At 44.3% G+C, this 20,000-nt stretch overlaps 1 protein-coding gene across 7 annotated transcripts in view; it reads right to left on the minus strand.

Annotated features, from left to right (window-relative positions):
- Window positions 1-20,000, minus strand: part of LOC147009897 (collagen alpha-1(XIV) chain-like) — a 165,066-nt gene that overhangs the window by 27,358 nt on the left and 117,708 nt on the right. For all 7 annotated transcript variants that reach the window (XM_085861478.1, XM_085861475.1, XM_085861481.1 and 4 more), the window contains 13 exons: window positions 17,503-17,652; window positions 17,184-17,300; window positions 12,370-12,516; window positions 11,627-11,698; window positions 11,106-11,245; window positions 7,428-7,551; window positions 6,258-6,401; window positions 5,854-6,018; window positions 5,623-5,661; window positions 4,734-4,872; window positions 3,824-3,966; window positions 2,904-3,013; window positions 78-227 (listed from right to left, as the gene is read on the minus strand). In XM_085861478.1, coding sequence (XP_085717604.1) covers window positions 78-227; window positions 2,904-3,013; window positions 3,824-3,966; window positions 4,734-4,872; window positions 5,623-5,661; window positions 5,854-6,018; window positions 6,258-6,401; window positions 7,428-7,551; window positions 11,106-11,245; window positions 11,627-11,698; window positions 12,370-12,516; window positions 17,184-17,300; window positions 17,503-17,652 — 1,640 coding nt within the window. The remainder of the gene's footprint in view (window positions 1-77; window positions 228-2,903; window positions 3,014-3,823; window positions 3,967-4,733; window positions 4,873-5,622; window positions 5,662-5,853; window positions 6,019-6,257; window positions 6,402-7,427; window positions 7,552-11,105; window positions 11,246-11,626; window positions 11,699-12,369; window positions 12,517-17,183; window positions 17,301-17,502; window positions 17,653-20,000) is intronic.

Raw genomic sequence — 20,000 nt, forward strand, 5'->3', positions numbered from 1 at the left:
CAGCTGCCAGCCACAGGCTGCATACGAAATTAATTAACAAATTAATTGGGTGCAATGCCTTTGGGTGTGCATCTCACACTTGCAGAGTGGTCCGATTGGCCCAAGAGTAGACCCAAGCCTTCATTTCCAGTTGTGCTCACATTCCCTGTATGACCGATGGGAATCGAGCCGGCTGCCTGGCAGTCAATGTGTAGCCGGGCCTCATGCTCAACGACAGTGACATGAACCTGCAGAGGATTGGGGAAGGGACAAGCGCTCGAGCTTGAGATGGGATCGAGCACAGTGATTTGATTGACAGGTGTGAAAATAGTACTTGTGGAACCTGCTGTGAAAATTATGATGGCATTTGTCATTTCATTAATGATAGTGAGTATGATTGAGATGATGACAATGGTGAGAATTAAATTGGTGATTTTGCTCGACGATAGTTAATAATGATGATTGATTATGATGATGTATGATGATGATGTATGATGATGATTATGATGATAAGTATACTCCTTGTGATATTGATCATGATTCTAATATTATATATATATATACTGTTTATACTTATAATGATTGACTTGAAAAAAAAACACACTGGTTGTGGGAATGCTAATGATGGTATGATGATGATTATGGTGGTGGTGGTGCTGATGATAAAGATTATGGGAATGATGAAGGTATGTGCTGATGATGAAGAATACGCCAGTGATGGAGACAGTGGTGATGATGGTGAAGACAATGGTCGCAATTTTAGCGGTGGAGGTAACAATTGTAAAGAGATGAAGATGATGATAACGAGGTGATAATATGGATGATCATTATGATATGGTCGGGATGATGAAGATAATGCTCGTGTTGATAACGTGATGAAGATGATGGTGGGAGTGAAAATGGAAATGATGATGCAGGTGATGATGCAAATGATGATGGAGGTAATGATGAAAATCATGGTGGTGTCGAAAATCATGGTGGTGATGAAAATCATGGTGGTGTCGAAAATCATGGTGGTGATGAAAATCATGGTGGTGTCGAAAATCATGGTGGAGTCGAAAATCATGGTGGTGTCGAAAATCATGGTGGTGTCGAAAATCATGGTGGTATCGAAAATCATGGTGGTGATGAAAATCATGGTGGTGATGAAAATCATGGTGGTGATGAAAATCATGGTGGTGTAGAAAATCATGGTGGTGTCGAAAATCATGGTGGAGTCGAAAATCATGGTGGTGTCGAAAATCATGGTGGTGTCGAAAATCATGGTGGTATCGAAAATCATGGTGGTGATGAAAATCATGGTGGTGATGAAAATCATGGTGGTGTCGAAAATCATGGTGGTGTCGAAAATCATGGTGGTGATGAAAATCATGGTGGTGATGAAAATCATGGTGGTGATGAAAATCATGGTGGTGTCGAAAATCATGGTGGTGTCGAAAATCATGGTGGTGTCGAAAATCATGGTGGTGTCGAAAGTCATGGTGGTGATGAAAATTATGGTGGTGATGAAAATCATGGTGGTGATGAAAATCATGGTGGTGTCGAAAATCATGGTGGTGTCGAAAATCATGGTGGTGATGAAAATCATGGTGGTGATGAAAATCATGGTGGTGTCGAAAATCATGGTGGTGTCGAAAATCATGGTGGTGATGAAAATCATGGTGATGTCGAAAATCATGGTGGTGTCGAAAGTCATGGTGGTGATGAAAATCATGGTGGTGATGAAAATCATGGTGGTGATGAAAATCATGGTGGTGTCGAAAATCATGGTGGTGTCGAAAGTCATGGTGGTGATGAAAATTATGGTGGTGATGAAAATCATGGTGGTGATGAAAATCATGGTGGTGATGAAAGTCATGGTGGTGTCGAAAATCATGGTGGTGATGAAAATCATGGAGGTGTCGAAAATCATGGTGGTGATGAAAATCATGGTGGTGATGAAAATCATGGTGGTGTCGAAAATCATGGTGGTGATGAAAATCATGGAGGTGTCGAAAATCATGGTGGTGATGAAAATCATGGTGGTGTCGAAAATCATGGTGGTGTCGAAAATCATGGTGGTGATGAAAATCATGGTGGTGTCGAAAATCATGGTGGTGATGAAAATCATGGTGGTGTCGAAAATCATGGTGGTGATGAAAATCATGGTGGTGTCGAAAATCATGGTGGTGATGAAAATCATGGTGGTGTCGAAAATCATGGTGGTGTCGAAAATCATGGTGGTGTCGAAAATCATGGTGGTGTCGAAAATCATGGTGGTGTCGAAAATCATGGTGGTGATGAAAATCATGGTGGTGATGAAAATCATGGTGGTGATGAAAGTCATGGTGGTGTCAAAAATCATGGTGGTGTCGAAAATCATGGTGGTGTCGAAAATCATGGTGGTGATGAAAATCATGGTGGTGATGAAAATCATGGTGGTGTCGAAAATCATGGTGGTGTCGAAAATCATGGCGGTGTCGAAAATCATGGCGGTGTCGAAAATCATGGCGGTGTCGAAAATCATGGCGGTGTCGAAAATCATGGTGGTGATGAAAATCATGGTGGTGTCAAAAATCATGGTGGTGATGAAAATCATGGTGGTGTCGAAAATCATGGTGGTGATGAAAATCATGGTGGTGATGAAAATCATGGTGGTGTCGAAAATCATGGTGGTGATGAAAATCATGGTGGTGTCGAAAATCATGGTGGTGTCGAAAATCATGGTGGTGATGAAAATCATGGTAGTGTCGAAAATCATGGTGGTGATAAAAATCATGGTGGTGATGAAAATCATGGTGGTGTTGAAAATCATGGTGGTGTTGAAAATCATGGTGGTGATGAAAAGAATATTTTTGGGGATTGATGAAGATGAGGGTTGTACTGATGTGACAATGATGACTATTAAGGCAACATTATCCAGTTTGGTTTTCAGGCCCACAAACCTTATGGAAGCTTCCGTAAAATATCTTATCGACAGCGGGTCCTTTAAACTCAGCCTCCATGATGTCTCCAGAGTCCGACACCGAAAAGAATGTGAGTGTTTTCCTCTTTCCTGAAAACGTTATAACATCCTCAATTGCCTATAATATCCATCTGGAAGGAAGATGAACACCACTAAGAAACAGAATAACCAATCACAGTGCAACATGATCAAGATGTCATGTAACAACTTATATATAATTATATCGTGATTATAACGAGGTCCTGTTGTCACTAAATAAAATTACGTGCATATTCATAGACTGAAGTGCAAAGAAACTTTGGCGAAGGAGAAGGCCATTTGGCACATCATACCTGTGCCATATCCACACCCCAGCACTCTTACTTACTGCAGCTCGTGCTAAATATACAGCTCACCCCAAGCAGGGAACTTGGCCAGGAATATATCTAGCCCCTGGTTAAAGGAAAGGGAATTGCTTTTTGGAAACCTACATCTGCAAGTTGGAAGAATGTGAAACAAAAATTGAGCATTGGCCAATTTGGCATTCCCACCCGAGCATTGAGCTCATGATGCTGGGATCCTAGGCTCATATCCCATGTGCTGGAGCGTCGATTTATCCAACGTTTACAAATGTCCTTCAGTGAGGATTCCAGCATCATTGAGAAAACGACATTACCTTTTAACTATCTGTTGGATCCGACGATAAACTGCCTTCATGATGAGGTGCCAATCGAGGGTGATGCATCTCAGCGCATACTGTCCGCGGTATGGGGGACACACTTCTGTATTTAGATGAGGACGTTAAAATAGCTCGGTATCTCTAGGCCAATGTGTACTTGCCAATATATTAGCAGACCCTCCAACCACCTTTGTCAACAAGGAAACAAAAGTTAGACACTGACAACCAGGCAATTTGCATACCATCCAGCGAGATTCCCACTTCAGGTGCTCCAGCATCATCCAGCACCTGCCATGGTGCGAACGACAGATGAGAAGAACTCGGTGGAATCCTCAGCATCAACGATATGGTGTACGTTGGAGGAAGACCATTTGGATGGATGTTCCTGGTCAACACAGCAACTGTTTTTGATTGTAGCTTTGGTGCCCCCACATCTCTCACTTCTCCACGGCTTCAATATCGATAGTCCTGAATTTCGAAATCCTTTCGCCTCAAATTCTTCCATCCGCTTCGGTATGAACTTATTCCAGGTCATTCTACATTGATATTCATATTCACCCAAAAAGACTCAATCTCTCAGCAATTTGCTCATAATGTGCATCACATGGCTGCTGGCTGCATCATTTCCATAGCGTTTAAAGCGTGTTGATAACGCGGTATGCCCCAAATGGTTGAGGCAATAATTGAGAATTTGGCCAATGTACCGTCACAGGATGACGCACCCATATCAAAAGGTACTGCATAGTACTGCATGGTCTGACATGTTGGTTTAACCATCCGTTACCTCCACCATCTGAAGGTGGATGGAGATTATGTTTTCAATCCTGTTTGGCCATCTATTTGTCTGACTATGAGCAGGATGTCTCAAAAGGTGATTTATGGGCATACTCGGACAAAACTTGGTGGACAGGTTGGGTGTGTGGCAAGGACGATTTGATTTGATTCTGGTGAAGATCTGGATCCAGATCCGGATCCGGACTATCAGTGGGACACAAAATGTAAACTGTTCAGGCTGACCGAAGTATGTGCTCTACCGAGTGCCGCTCTAGTTTCTCACTGCCTACGTGTCATCATTGATTCAAGCACCAACAATGAGCCCCACTTAGGACTTTACTCCATTCCTTACTCCCTGAAGCTGTGAAAATTCCTTACTTGGTTGGGACTTTGAGCACGGCATCGCCTTGGAGATGAAATGCTGGGAAGGAATTGAAGGAACCAGGCGTCATGGACACTCCAGCAACATCGGAGTACCTCTTCTCAGTTAGGCTGAAAGCTTCCATCAAGCTGAAGCCTGCAAAGATGACATAGGGATGATGAATTCTTGTAGCAGGGAGGAAAATAAATAAGTCGAAAAAAAATGAAAAAGAAGACGAAGACATTCTAAATTCAGGAGGCAGTGAGTCGACATGTCGGTGGTGGCTGAATGTGGTACTAATTAAATAATTCAACACAAATGTCCTGGGTTGACTCAACCGGCTGAGCTCCTCTCGTGTAGCCTGGAGACTGCAGTTTCAAATCAAAATTTGATCAGCCAAGGATTTCAACTGCAGGTTCAAACCTCATCCGACTGGGTTGGCAACGTGAGACCACCAGTGTGAACCATGAAACATGCAATTGGACAATAAATACATCAGTGGCAAATCCACACCCAGATAATGATGAAAAAAACAGTTGGTTTAAAAATCCCATCTTGACCAATCACATGAAATTACCGCCAATGAGCTCAGGTTGACATTGTCATGGTATCAACCTGGCGGGATAGCCGAGGCACGAGAGGTAGGTACACTCCCCTCTAAACTGTCTAGCCTGAGTTTGAATCCCGGCGCAGCTATAAACTGCCATCCCGGTGTTTCGCAGGCGAAGCGATTCATCAATGTGTGAACCATCCCTCGGATAGGCGTTAAGCCGGGCGACCTGTCTGCCAGAATTAGTAGGTGGGCACGCCAACTTATCCTGGCAAGCTGCCCGAGTCTGAGACAGTGAAAACAAAAATGGTTCAAAATTCTCAAAGTGTGCGCAGGGAGAGTGTTGAGATTCTCACCAGAGACGGTGTATCCGTTGAGAAATACAAGGGGACAACCTGTCGAGGCAAGAGATCAGTATATCATGAAACATCATCGATATCAGTTTGACACTCCGTAGATCCAATGCATCGAATGAACAACCAAAGTCGTGATCACTGCCAAGTGTTTACGAAGAAAGTGACAATTGTGAAGATGAGTGCTGCGAAGATGTTGAGACGAATAATTCCGTGAATGAGTGGGCTGCTTACGTGAAGACGCCGTTTCGCAGACGAAGGTGACCAGCTGGTCCTCGATTTTGCGGAAGGCATTATAATCATCCACCAAGAAGACGTGTCGCTTGCTGGGCTGGCTGCCAATCTGGCTCAACTGAGAGAAGTCGCCATCAGCCACACCGATCGCAAACACGCTCACACCTGCACTCACCAAAAGCACACGGGCACACTGCTTGGAAAGGCCATGGTGAACCTCAACTTATGTGAACGACTATGAATTCAAACAAACTTTATTGATCTCGTCAAAAAGGTACACGCACAAACACACACACACACACACACACACACACACACACACACACACACACACACACACACACACACACACACACACTGATAAGCCAGTACACCAAAGTGATAGCGACAGCTCTTTGTCCCACCGTTGAGTTGGATCTCTTTCGCGAGCCGCTGAACTTCATCTTGAGACCTTCCATCTGTCAGCACTACAAGGACACGTGGTGTTCCTGCACGTACCCCCGCACCTACTGCGAACATGGCTGTTTTGGCATGTTGCAGCGCTCGACCTGCACACATCACGGGTGTTATCCGTATATGACACACTTTACACTCCACAGCACACCTGCACACTGTGACACCGTACAAGGCTGACTGTGCGACATTGGCTTGCGTACCTGCTTTAATACTGCAGCATTTCACCAATGAATGATTTTTTTTCCTCCTCTCACCTCTTTTCGTTTGTTAGTTGTCAGTTGGTTTGTTCCTGTTGTGTTTCATCCCTACTTTCCTCTTCCTCTTCCTGCTGCGTTTCATTCGGCTTGTGTGCACTTTGTTCATCCCCATGTGCCCTCCAACCCCCCTTGATCTCATTCTCACTTCGACTCTGCTGTTGGTGCTTTCCCCTTTCCATTCCGCTCGAGCTCTTCCATGAGCCTCGACCATGTATCTAAAAAATAAAATTGCCATTCAAAGGGAAGTTAAGGCCTAAATTCCTGCGATGAAAATGCACATCTAGCTGGCCCGACCCATCAGTTGAAAAGTCCAGCTGTTGTGCCGTTTGCCAAATTTATTGCAAAACTTTCATTGATACACGCATGAAGTCTACTACTATCAGTGGTGGCGTGTTGGTTGAGGTGCAATCGGTGGTGGAGTGGATTACATTCGGCTCACTGGTGTGGGGTCAATTTCCACACTCTGCGGTGGCGTGGCGACCTGTCCAGGATTAGTTGTAGCCTTGTAGTGGTCATGGACTTGTTGCGAGCGCCCATATGCTCTGACAGTAGTCGGGGCTTAACCACAACTGACACCTTCAGCCCCGCACCTCTGCATCCTACCAACACCTATCAATACATCCAAACTCTCTATTTCTATTCCTTGTCCTCCTAGCTCATCCCAAACTCCTGGATCCACCAAAAGACCTTACCATCCCTATTCTTCCCAACTCATTTCTCTTCCTTTCTTTTTTTCTCAAGTTATTTTACACAAGTTCTCAACCTCCCAACTTCCTTAGCCATAAGTCATATCAGGGTGTCTCCAAAGTAATACTTCGATACATCTCTGCAAGTGACCGCGTCGTGCTGTTTCAGACAAACCGGTCTTGGTGTTCCCTCCTTGGTAACGAATATTCTTTATGGCTGTCAGTAACGCCGTCTTGGAAGCATGTTCATTCAAAAGCACTTCTGTACGCGCTTCATCGCTGAACTGGACGACCCCGACCTGTGCACAAAAACACACAGGGCAACATTTAAAACTGACACAGGTAGTTCGATAAATTATTGTTTATTCATTCCCTCGCGAATTGGATCTGAATGTGAATTGCATTCCTCATGATGAGCAGGTAGTGCAATGCATTGCGGGATATATCATGCATCTGAAGGGATGCTGACTTGGCTTCAGGCCAGCACTGTGACCAAACCAATGCTGCACCTCATACGTAGTCGAGATATGCAAAGAGTAAGTTCTTTGATTTTCACAAAGATTTGATGGAAACCTGCATTTGGCTGAACTACCATGATATGACCAATAGAGTGGGTCATTGCATTTATACACCTGATGGTACAGTGAAACCTATATTGAAAATGCATTACACAGGTAGAAATCACCTGTTTCATATAAATGTAAAGGAAGAATGAGATCACTATTTTACAAAAGAAAATGCAGTGTGGACTTTCATTAAACTGAAATAAATTTTTATAAAGGAAAAAATTCATATATATATATATATTGTGGAAACATGACATTCGTGGAATGGACATTCTTGGTTTGGAAAGATCGGCCACATAGCCGATGTTACCACCCACACAAAGTTGTACTTGAAGCCTGAGTTTGGAATTGGTAACTTAAAATATGTGGTTATGCAGAGAACACATACAGAGAGACAGAGAGAGACTTTTGCCTTTTATAGGTATATATATATATATATATATATATATATATATATATATATATATATATATATATATATATATATATATATTTTTTTTTTATATATATATATATATATATATATATATATATATATTTTTATATATATATATATATATATATATATATATATATATATATATATATATATATATATATATATTGTGACTCCTCCCATGATCTTCCAGCCGAAGAAGCTGAATAAAGCAACCATGAAAGGCAACCCAACGTAAGCCCTTTGCTGTTTCAAAACCTTCCCAGAATTCCTCCACAGCTGTAAAGACGTTCACACGTAGTACACACATGAGAATCCCAATGCTATACACCCCTTCAGCTGCCTGCAGCAGTAATGGGGTCTGACATATAAATATATGTCAGACATTACTGTGGTGGGTACCAGGAAGCAAGTGCCATGCCAGCAATTGTTGCATGCATCCTAACCAACAGAAAATTCCAGCCACTCATTAACATAGCTGTCTGCGGAACACAAAACAGTCTGGTAGTAGCCAGGAACAATTTAAATTAAAAAAAAGGCTCTCCTGGCTAAACAGTTGCAGAGTTGCATGAGGCACCGGCTGAGTCGAGCTACATCTTAGTAGGATTGTACTGCAGGCAATACCAAGAAGATAATTCTGTCCTGCAGCCAACGCTCAATTTTATAGACCAGTCCACCCCAGAGAGAAAACATCCACGGACACGTGGTTCGGGATTGTTGCCCCTCGTCAGCGTGGAGCAGCCATTTGGCCATGAGTGCCAGTTTGGTTTGAATCAATCACCACACCAGGAAGGTTATATGTTAATGCTCAGTAGGCATTCCCACAAAGTCGAGTGTTATGTGAAAAAGTGTAAATTGAAAGCGTTTTTCCCATTGGCATCATGTTAAAAACTGAGGATGCATTCCTGGGAGTAATTTTTGGTCATCCCAAGCTCACTAAAGTGAATAATAAAGACATATGAACCACATAAATTCATCCAGAACATAAATATATGTGGGAATAAGTTAATATTAATGACAGTAACTAAATAAGTAAATGGAAAACATAGATAAATATTTATTTTAATAAATTCCTGCACGTAAATGCACACTGGATGCAGCAAAATATCGGTGTGTAATGCAAGTCGATGCCTAAGAGGTTTGATTGATGATTAGAGAGTTTACTGAGAAAGTGAGGCACAGATTCCGCAGCCTGATGGAGTACTGCTCTCCCCTATGGGCTGGTGCTCCTGCCACTCACCTTTCTCGGCTTCATGCTGTGGAAACCAAAGCATTTAGGGTCATTGGTACCTCCCATGGTGAGGCTGTCTTCGGGTCTCTCACTCTCTCACCGCAGGCAGGTCGGTGGTCTTTCTGTCTTCTATTGTCTCCTTCCTGGCCTCACCCCCTCCTGCTCTGCCTGAGATATGTGCCCCCCCCCACCCCCATATTTCCGCAGGGTGCTCAATGTCCGCCAGCAACTCCCTTCTGATAAAACTACCAAAATCAAGAATCACCGCTCACCTTCACTATTTCACTCCTCTTTTTCCCTGCCTTTGGAACAAACTCCCACATTCTCTTCCATCCCGCTCTTCCCTCCAGGTATTCAAAACAGCCGTTCACCACCATCTTTTATCTTCCCCCATCCAAACCCATGATCTTTTTTACCCCTGTTAATCCACTCCAAACCACCTCCTTCACATCCCCTGCTTTCCTTCCTGAAAGTCCCTGTAGTGTCCATCTTGTTTACCTTGTATACTCCGCCCTCATCCCACTCCCTTCTACAGATCTCCTCATGTCTCTGTTCCCCACTGTTTCGTGCTTCCCTTTCCCACCCCTCATCTTCTGCTCCCCTTGTTGTACGTTCTGTATGTTAGCTTTTATATGAGCCTCGACATTTTATAAAAGAAATTTAAAAGCAGAGCTTGCTGCCTCTTCGTCTGATATCTGGCAGGTTTTGTGCATGGCTGCCAAGGTTCCTTTTCTTATTGAAGGAGTTGATGGGGTTTCCTGATGTTTGAAGAAGGGAAGAAGAGTGGCCTGGAGAGATTTCTTCTTCTTCTTCTTCTTCTTCTTCTCCTTCTTCTTCTTCTTCTTCTTCTTCTTCTTCTTCTTCTTCTTCTTCTTCTTCTTTTTCTTCTTCTGGTTTACTATAGCTCCTTAAAATAGTCTCAAAACCTGATATCCGTATGTTGATATACATATATGCCTGGTGTTGGCTTAATGGTGAGGGTGGTGGGCTTGGGATCTTAGGGTCCTGAGTTCAAATCCACCTCGGCTGTTGAATTAATACCAGGTAGGGTAGACTCTGCCCATCATCCTTCTGAGGTCGGCAAAATGAGTGCCAGCTTGCTGGTATCGTGTATCGGAGTGGCGACCCGTCCAGGATTGTGCCCAATAGCCAAGGAGACTGCTTAAGCAGCACCAACGCTCTGCACAGAGTATGGTCCCGATGGATGGATATGGTCCCTTAGAAAGGGTTTTGAGAAAATTTGGCAAAATACTTGTATTTTCTCAATGAAAGTGAGACAATCACTCAATAACAGACCACGTGCGACTAGAAACTGAACCCAAACCCAGAACTGGTAAATTTTATAGGAACTGAACCTGCAACTGGATCAGCCAAAGAAAAACATCATGAATTTAATTCAACATCAGCACGAGCAGAAAGAGAAAGAGAGGGGGAGGGGGCGAGCCCACGGGAGAGAGGGGGGGAGAGAGAGAGAGACAGAGACAGAGAGAGAGGATTGATATGCCCTGAAACAGCAACAACCATTACAACCACCACAATCACAACAGCAGTGACAACAGGAACAGCAGCAGCAACAGAGAAAAACGTTCCCCGAACAAAATAAATACAAACAAACTTTACCTGCATTCCCTGAGGTCCGATTGCATCAAATGCACCAACAATACGTCTCAAAAAGGAAAGCACCTTCCCAAAGTTATCATCCCCGATGCTCCACGAGCCGTCCAGCAAGAACACGAGGTCAGCCTTGGCACCTTTACACACTGACCAGGTGAGGAAATAAGGAACAGGTGAACGACACCAATAACGGCTTGGGCTGAGAACTTTACTCTGACTTGTGGAAATATTACCATGATGGAGCAAATGCAGATGTCACTGAAACTCCAAAAGTGACGCGTGGTGACAATAGCACCACCTTTGGTGGGAAAGCTGGTATTACAAATAATCATCCTCCATCTTATGACATGGAGTATGACATGTTGTGATCAATAAAATGTCTTTCAAAAATGGCAAGACTTGTAAAATGCATTTCCAAGAATGTACTGCAGCATATTGTCCACCGCCGGTGGGCCGAGAAGGGTACTCCTGCCGAGAAGGGAGCGCCTGCAAGTTGTTATAAATCTGCAAGCTGTATTACAATGTACCTTCCCAAGCTGGGGGTATCGTTGGAAGTGGTGTCGTGGTCGTATGTTTCGGGGGCCTCGTTGGAGCAGGTCCTGTTTACAAAGACACACACACAGACATCGAATTACTTATCGAACAGTAATGGCCATTCCTTAAGCATTTATGTTAAAATTTTCAAAATGTTGTAAATGATACAAAGTCTACAACACCCTATACATACTCATCATGTTTTAATTGTCAGCCAAGAAGTAGTTGTTTACCGAAAGTAAGAACTTTATTAACCTGTAACCAATTGATAGAGTTTCCAACTGAACGGATTATCAGCTGTGATTCGTTCTTCGAGGTTTCGACCCTTTTCAGGACAGAACATCTTCAAACAGTGGGTCCACAACTGCGACCATGGGCCTACATCAGTCGATCCACAACCTCAGTGTGTCCAGACGGTCAATCAACACGCGCTGAAAAAAATAACTAATAATAATGACTTGTGTTTCCAATCCTGTGGCAAGACATCGTCGGCAGGCTCTTGCGAAGATGGTCATTATGGTGAAGATGGTCAAAGGTGGTCAAAGATGGTCCCGTATACTTTTCTGAGATGAAGATGGTCAACAAAGGTACAAGACGGTCGTTTGATGAGGTTGGTCATCAAAGATGGCCATGTGAAGCACACGGAGACCATTTTTCTCCAGGTAACAAGCACATCCGTATTGGCGACTGGCGCATTCACCGAAATGACAGATTTGCAATCCTTATAAAGACTTACTGGTGTGGTGAGGAACAGAGACGGGAGATCCCTCTGCGCTGGCCAGGCGGACAGACACACGCACGTTGTACAAGGTGTCTGGCTTCAAGGTGGTTGAGCAACGCCGGGTCACACCTGCTGGCACCATCTCCTCCTGCCTGTCGCTCCCTGAAAGAGTAAAGCGAGAGTACAGAAGCTGAGGATGTTGCAAGATGAGGAGTCAGCATTGTTATCAACTGACTGTAGGTTCAGAATTTTCATACACAACATAATGTCCACTGCAAATAAATAAATAAATAAATAAATAAATAAATAATAAAAGAATCCCACTTCACACTAAAAACAAATCAAAACAAAACGATAAAACACAGTTACTGGAAGAAGCATGAGGAAAAGACAATCCTGTTCATCGTGAAAACATCAGCAGACGTGCCATGGGGATTGGGCGAGGTGGGACGGCGTGGAGGTGGAGGATGTGTTTGTGGGGGAAGCAAAAAAGTAATTAAATAGTTTGACACGATGCTAACAGAGGAGGAAAATTGATATATATATATATATATATTTTTTTTAATTACTAGTCACATGAGACCAATCACAAACAACCCTGGAGGTCGTCCGGCTGCATGTTGCCAGCAGAAAGTAAGCGGGGTGAGGGTGCGGAGGGGACAGGGAACGAAACCCTCCATTACTGGACGCTACATCAACTAATTTAATAATAAAAAGAGTAGACGGTCTCCCCCATCGGTGGAACTCTGTCGCATCTGCATTACATCAAGATATTCCTCCGGGAGGGTGTTTGAAATCTCACAGCACACGTGGCCTTGCCTGTCCCCCAATGGCGGCCATGCCGTTGATCGAAATGACCGAATGCTGAGCCTGCACATCATTTCCATCAAACATCTGTCCGAGGTGATTATGCCTGGTGCTCTCTGTGCTAGGGTTCCCAAAAATGTTTAAACATCAGATTTTAGAGATGTTCAGCCATAACATTCGTCAACGCAGGAAAGGAGGATGGAGCCAACGGTGGTCTACAGACCACCACATTAGTCTAACACTCTAACCCTACCCCTACTGCCCCCCTCACGACCCCCCAATCTGACATATACACTCACTTATCCTATTGTTCAGTATAATGAGCAGTTCATGTTTGAAATTCCCCACTATACAGTCAGCCAGAAAGCCCTCTGGTGCAGCGGTTTCGGATAATTAATCAACACCACGACTGGGGTTACACCGAGGAAGGGGGTATCTTGACTTGGGGGGGGGGAGGGGCGATCTTTCCCCACATATTCTACACAAATTATGATTCATGATTATGATTTGTATAAGAACAACTTGTGCATATTGTACAGCATGATAATTAATATATTATGACGTCAATATGAGTTGAGTTGATGTGTAAATAACACGCGTACCTCTGCGTGGCCTGTTTGGCACAGCTTCTGCTGCTGGGATCCCATGTTCATCACATCCCATATCCTGTGTCGATTTTTCCATGGTCTATTAATTTCCTCGTGTAATCGGGGTGGTGCAGATGTGGTAGGTTTACTGTATAGTTTGGGTTCGATACCCGACCTGATAAACTGTCTGGTCGGTGTTTCGCAGGCAGAGCATCATAACCATGAGTGTGCGTGTCACTCGGATGGACATTAAAGACAGGTGTCTTGTCTGCTGTAACATTAGCTGTTGGGCGTTAAAGATCCCACGGTGTCTTTCGACACAGAGTAGGTGGGGTGTCCGAGGTATCGCCGACACGCCGTCCAGACTCCAATACCTGAGGGGGCACTGCATCAGTGGCACATCTCTGGATTCGGACCTGAACCATAATCGAATCGGCTTGTTCTTGTCACCTAACTAACTCATTCACCAGGTTTTTTCAGAACCCATCCACAACGTTTTGAGATATCTTGATATATATATATATATATATATATATATATATATATATATATATATATATATATATATATATATATATATATATATATATATATATTTATATATTTGTACCCCTTTGCCAATGACACTGCATCAGCAGCCATACGCGACTCAGGGTATGAAAGGAATGGTTACGATTATGCAAAGGGCGTTTCAAAAAGATTGATACAACTTTGACCTCCTGGCATTTCTTTGTTTTTTGATCTATACCGTTTTCCTTTTTAGGGTTTGGTGGTGTTATCGTGGTACTTGTTCCCTGGCATTTCTTGCTCCAGAGCTCAACTATGCCATTGACTGAAGCAGAAGACAAAAGTGGTAGCTCTGTGGGATGAGACTAAATCTTATGTCGACTCCTGCCGGAGGTTCTGCCGGGAAAGGGCCTAAGGTCACATGCTTCTGCGCCTTCAATGCCAGATGGGGAATGTTAGGGCCTTACTGGTTTGAGAATGACAACAGCAGGACGGTGACGATCAATGGTCAGCGCTACCAGTCCATGCTCCAAAAGTTCCATCATGATCTGGCCAAAAAGGTCACCCCAAACCAGCTCAGCAAGACCTGCTTTATGCAGGATGGTGCATCCCCGCATACAGCTGGTGACACCATCACTTTCTTCAGAAACCACCTTGTTGCCCTGGGTTCCGCTCATGACTGGGCACCCCATAGACAAGACTTGAACCCTCTGGACTACTGGTTCTGGGGGACTGCCAAGGGCTCTGTCTATGCCAACCACCCTGCCATACTGGATGATCTGAAGCAGGAGGTGTCAGACTACCTCCAGGCAGTGCCACATGAGACCTACAGGAATGTTGGACAGAACTTTGGAGTCAGGATCAATGCCTGTCTGAAACACGGAGGGGCACACATCGAGAATGTCAATTACAAGGATTTTGTTTAAATGCCAATTTCAGACCTTGAGCTCTCGCAAACTCGAGCAGTGACTTTCTGCAATAGCAATCAGTGATATAAAATACCATGTCATAAGCTTTCAAGAAATGCATCCTAACTTCGTCCTACAGAGTCCCAAACTGAAAAATAAAATAAATAATTGGGATGTCTTTGGACTACCTTGTGCGTATCTTGTTTGCAGAACTTTTTGAGCACACCTCGTTGCTTCACGTTTTGTCTCCCGTTGCTTGTTATCTCCATTTGCGGGTTTCAGGGAGTGGGAGGAAGTTCTCTCACAACTCCAAATCTTCACTTCCTTTTTACTAAAGGATCATGATTCATGAACCAAACTGTGAAACTTCGTTCTCATAGCCTCGTTCTAAGGACTCTTTTCAAAATCTTCACTGAACCTCTGACAGCCTCCACTTGTAGCTCGTTTGGAGTGAGTAGGTGAATTTACAAAGTAGTTGCAGTGGTGAGGTCCACTAATTCTGGGAGTTCCACTAATAGGTAAGTGGAAGGATCGAGTGACATCAGGAAGGGAACGAGAATGGGAACACACATCACTCGGCCATGACTCAAGGAAGTGGTTAAGCTCATCATGGAGTCCATCACGCAGTTCGTCGTGTCGCCCTGGCCTGTTTCATCATGTTGTTCAGAGACACTTCATCATGCAACTCCAGCTGTAGTCAGGGGTAAGGCTGCAGTGAATGCAGTCAGGGGGATGGCTAGAGTGAGTGCAGTCAGGGGTTAGGCTGGAGTGAGTGCAGTCAGGAGTTCGGCAGGAGCGAGTGCAGTAAAGAGTTCGGCAGGAGCAAGTGCAGTCAGGGATGAGGTTTGAGAGAGTGCAGTCAGGGGTTAGGCTGGAGGAAGTGCAGTCAGGGGTTATGCTGGAGTGAGTGCAGTCAGGGGTTAGGCTGGATTGAGTGCAGTCAGGGGTTCGGCTGGAGCGAGTGCAGTCAGGAGTTAAGCTGGAGCGAGTGCAGTCAGGGGTTAGGCTGGAGCGAGTGCAGTCAAGGTTTAGGCTGGAGTGAGGTGTAGGATGAGCGGGAGGATGAAGGGGTTCGGGAAACATTTTGAAGATGGAGGGGTAGAGATATTGGCAGGACATGAAGGTACCTTGCGTGTAGATGGGTGATTGTATACATGTGTAGTGATTGTGATGTATGTGGAGTTGTGGATGGGTCTCATCCCTGATATCTGTGAGAGAGTTTGCCTTCGTCGTTGTCCCACTCCTTCCACCCAAACAAACAAAAAATACTTCAAGTAATAACAAAAAATAGCACCACCTGTCCTGAAGTTCACCTGCATCATGAGCAACAGTCACTCAAGCCCCTGCAGACACCCCTTAGACCCTGAATTTCTTAATGGTGTGAACAAACTTTGGTACATGAAGGGTGATGAAGGTTGTGGTAAAGTTTCATTGAAATTCTGTGTGTAGTTCAGAGAAGAGAGCAAATACCTATTTTTGGGTGGGGGGGGGAGGGGTCTGAGGTCAAAAAAACCCAGTTGACCCCAATAATGAGCGCATATTTTGATGCGGTCAACACACCTTCAATAGGCATCAGGTATGAAGCTTGTGGCCAAGTTTCTTCAAAATCGTGTGCTTGGTTCAAGCCATAATGACTGAAGTGTTGACGGACTGACTGACTCACCAACTCACCTACAAACACTGCTCGATCGCGTAAGCTCACCTGACTAAAGTCCAGGTGAGCTCATAATATTTTTAGCTCAAATATTATTTTGTTTACATTTCACACCTACACCCTACCCACATTGACACCAAGTCTTTGTGGCCAGACAGATTTGTTTGGTCTGGTGTAAACAGGTGTAGCACAGCCATGATGGGCCGAAAAGTTCCTTGTAAAAGTCTCTGTGTGCAGACATCCCCTAATAATACACGGACAACCGGACATCTCATGTTTCGACGCACTTCAACGCATTCGACAATGCCCAAAAACTACAGATTGTACTTATTTCATCATCAAACGACGTTTGTCCGCGTGACCCACCATCTTGCGCCTCCCAAATGAGTCGATACGAGTATGCACCCTGGAAAGCGTCCCACCGAGCGCAGACACCCTGCGGAGGCTTGTCCAGTGTCTGCAAGTTGGTCACACCAGGGGACACTGAAAGACATTTGGGGTAGGGAACATGTGGATGGTGGATAGAAGAAAGATAGTTATAATTGGGGGGGGGGGAGCAAGGGAGAATGGAAGGTTAAAAAAAAGAGGAAAACAAACAAAACCAGGCATCATAACCTGAACGTTATAAAGTATTAAAAATAAACAAAGTACGAGGTGTTCCATGTTCGAGTGTTTCACGGCTTACGCGTGCGTCCTTGTCCGGCCAGAGGGCTACTCGGCCCGGCAGGGTAGACAGCTACTACGCTGACATTATAATTAGTACCCGGACGCAAGCGGTACAGGGTTAAAGAACTTGTGTCCTCTCCCACGTAGGTCTCTTGAGTTGGGCCTCCAGCTGGGGAAAGGATTATTGGCAGAAGAGAGGGGGGAGGGTGGGAGGAGGGGGAAACGAGGTTGAGTTAGAAGGGGGTATTACTTCAATCCTCATTAGAGCCTCAATTTCCTGCCTCCAGAAATCACGAGACAAAGGTCCATGTCACCAGAATTGGACCCCAACACAAATCCTTCATCACACAGTTTTTCAATAAGAGTCGACAGTCATGAAAGTCAGAATCTTACATTTTCCGAAACACAACCACACATTGTGACAATAGAATTCTCGTGTTTGGAGATACACTCACAATTTCATCAAATCGAAACACGATTATTCCGACTACTACCACTACCACTCTTACTACTCCTACTACTACTCCTTCTCCTACAGTACTTATACTCCTACTCCTTCTCCTACTAGTACTCCTACAGTACTTATACTCCTACTCCTTCTCCTACTAGTACTCCTACTCCTACAGTACTTCTACTCCTACAGTACTTCTACTCCTACTCATTCTCCTACTAGTACTCCTACTCCTACAGTACTTCTACTCTTACAGTACTTCTACTCCTACTCCTTCTCCTACTAGTACTCCTACTCCTACAGTACTTCTACTCCTACAGTACTTATACTCTTACTCCTTCTCCTACTAGTACTCCTACAGTACTTATACTCCTACTCCTACAGTACTTCTACTCCTACTCATTCTCCTACTAGTACTCCTACTCCTACAGTACTTCTACTCTTACAGTACTTCTACTCCTACAGTACTTCTACTCCTACTCCTTCTCCTACTAGTACTCCTACTCCTACAGTACTTCTACTCCTACAGTACTTCTACTCTTACAGTACTTCTACTCCTACTCCTTCTCCTACTAGTACTCCTACAGTACTTCTACTCCTACTCCTTCTCCTACTAGTACTCCTACTCCTACAGTACTTCTACTCCTACAGTACTTATACTCTTACTCCTTCTCCTACTAGTACTCCTACAGTACTTATACTCCTACTCCTACAGTACTTCTACTCCTACTCATTCTCCTACTAGTACTCCTACTCCTACAGTACTTCTACTCCTACTCCTTCTCCTACTAGTACTCCTACAGTACTTCTACTCTTACAGTACTTCTACTCCTACTCCTTCTCCTACTAGTACTCCTACAGTACTTCTACTCCTACTCATTCTCCTACTAGTACTCCTACTCCTACAGTACTTCTACTCCTACAGTACTTCTACTCCTACTAGTACTCCTACAGTACTTCTACAGTACTTCTCCTACTCCTTCTCCTACTCCGACTATTTAGGATGACCGAGATGTACATAAACTCACCTCGAAGCTGTCGAGCCTGGATTCGAATCCTGACCCAGCTATAAACTGCCATCCTGGTGTTCCTCAGGCAAGGTGAGACATCAATGTGTGCATCGTCCTGAGGATTGCCATTAAGCTGGTCGTCCAGTTTGCCAGCATTAGTTGGTGGACATTAAAGATCCCACGGTGTCTTTCGCGAAGAGGACGTGAGCTATCGCCGGCACCCTGAACAAATTTCAAATTATTGCCCTGACCACTGCTGGGGAAGCAATGGGAAAACATTGAGTATTACTCTTGCCAAGAAATTGCTTCGGTCGCACCGACACTCTCGAACAGAGTATGGCACATCACTCAGAAAATGACTACTTAATCTTCTTCTTCTTCTTCTTCTTCTTTAATGGCGACAATTATATATTATTCCCACGTCCATTGGGGGTAAATCGGTAAGGGAACGTTTTTTGGCCCAAGTCTTTCACGAACCGGATGGCCAGGTCTGACGTTCGACAGAAGGAAATTTGGGCAGGACTTTGTAACCTGTCCAGGATGCCGGCGATAACTCGCCTACTCTTCACGAAGGACACCGTGGGGCTTCACGAACTGCCCCCAAGTAGTGCGTGCACCTGATGGGGTCGACCAGATAACGTTTCTGGTCCAAGTGTTTCATGATAATAACCAGGCCTGATGATCCGATGAAGCTGATTTACATAGGAATTTGGATAATTCGGTTTTTGGTCAGGGTGCTGGCAATGACTGCACATCTGTTCGCAAAGGCTCTGTGGGAACTCTAATGGACACCAACTAATACCGAAGAACATGAAACTAACCTTCATTGGGAAAACTTTTGCAAAAATCATGGAATATGTGAAGCCCTCTCTCACCACTGACTCACTGACCGATATTAAAGATCGGGACCTTCCGGGTGATGGAGAAAGCTGAAATTTTGCCTGCCGATGGACATCGAAGCCGATACACCGGGAAAATCACGGAACCGTCGGAAAACATCTGTAAATGAAAAATCAAATACAGGTGAGTGACCCAATACAATGGGGAAGCACGCAC

The sequence above is a fragment of the Eptatretus burgeri genome, chromosome 17, assembly GCF_056783735.1.
Source record: "Eptatretus burgeri isolate ZD-2024b chromosome 17, Ebu_testis_v1, whole genome shotgun sequence".
Taxonomy (NCBI): Eukaryota; Metazoa; Chordata; class Myxini; order Myxiniformes; family Myxinidae; genus Eptatretus; species Eptatretus burgeri.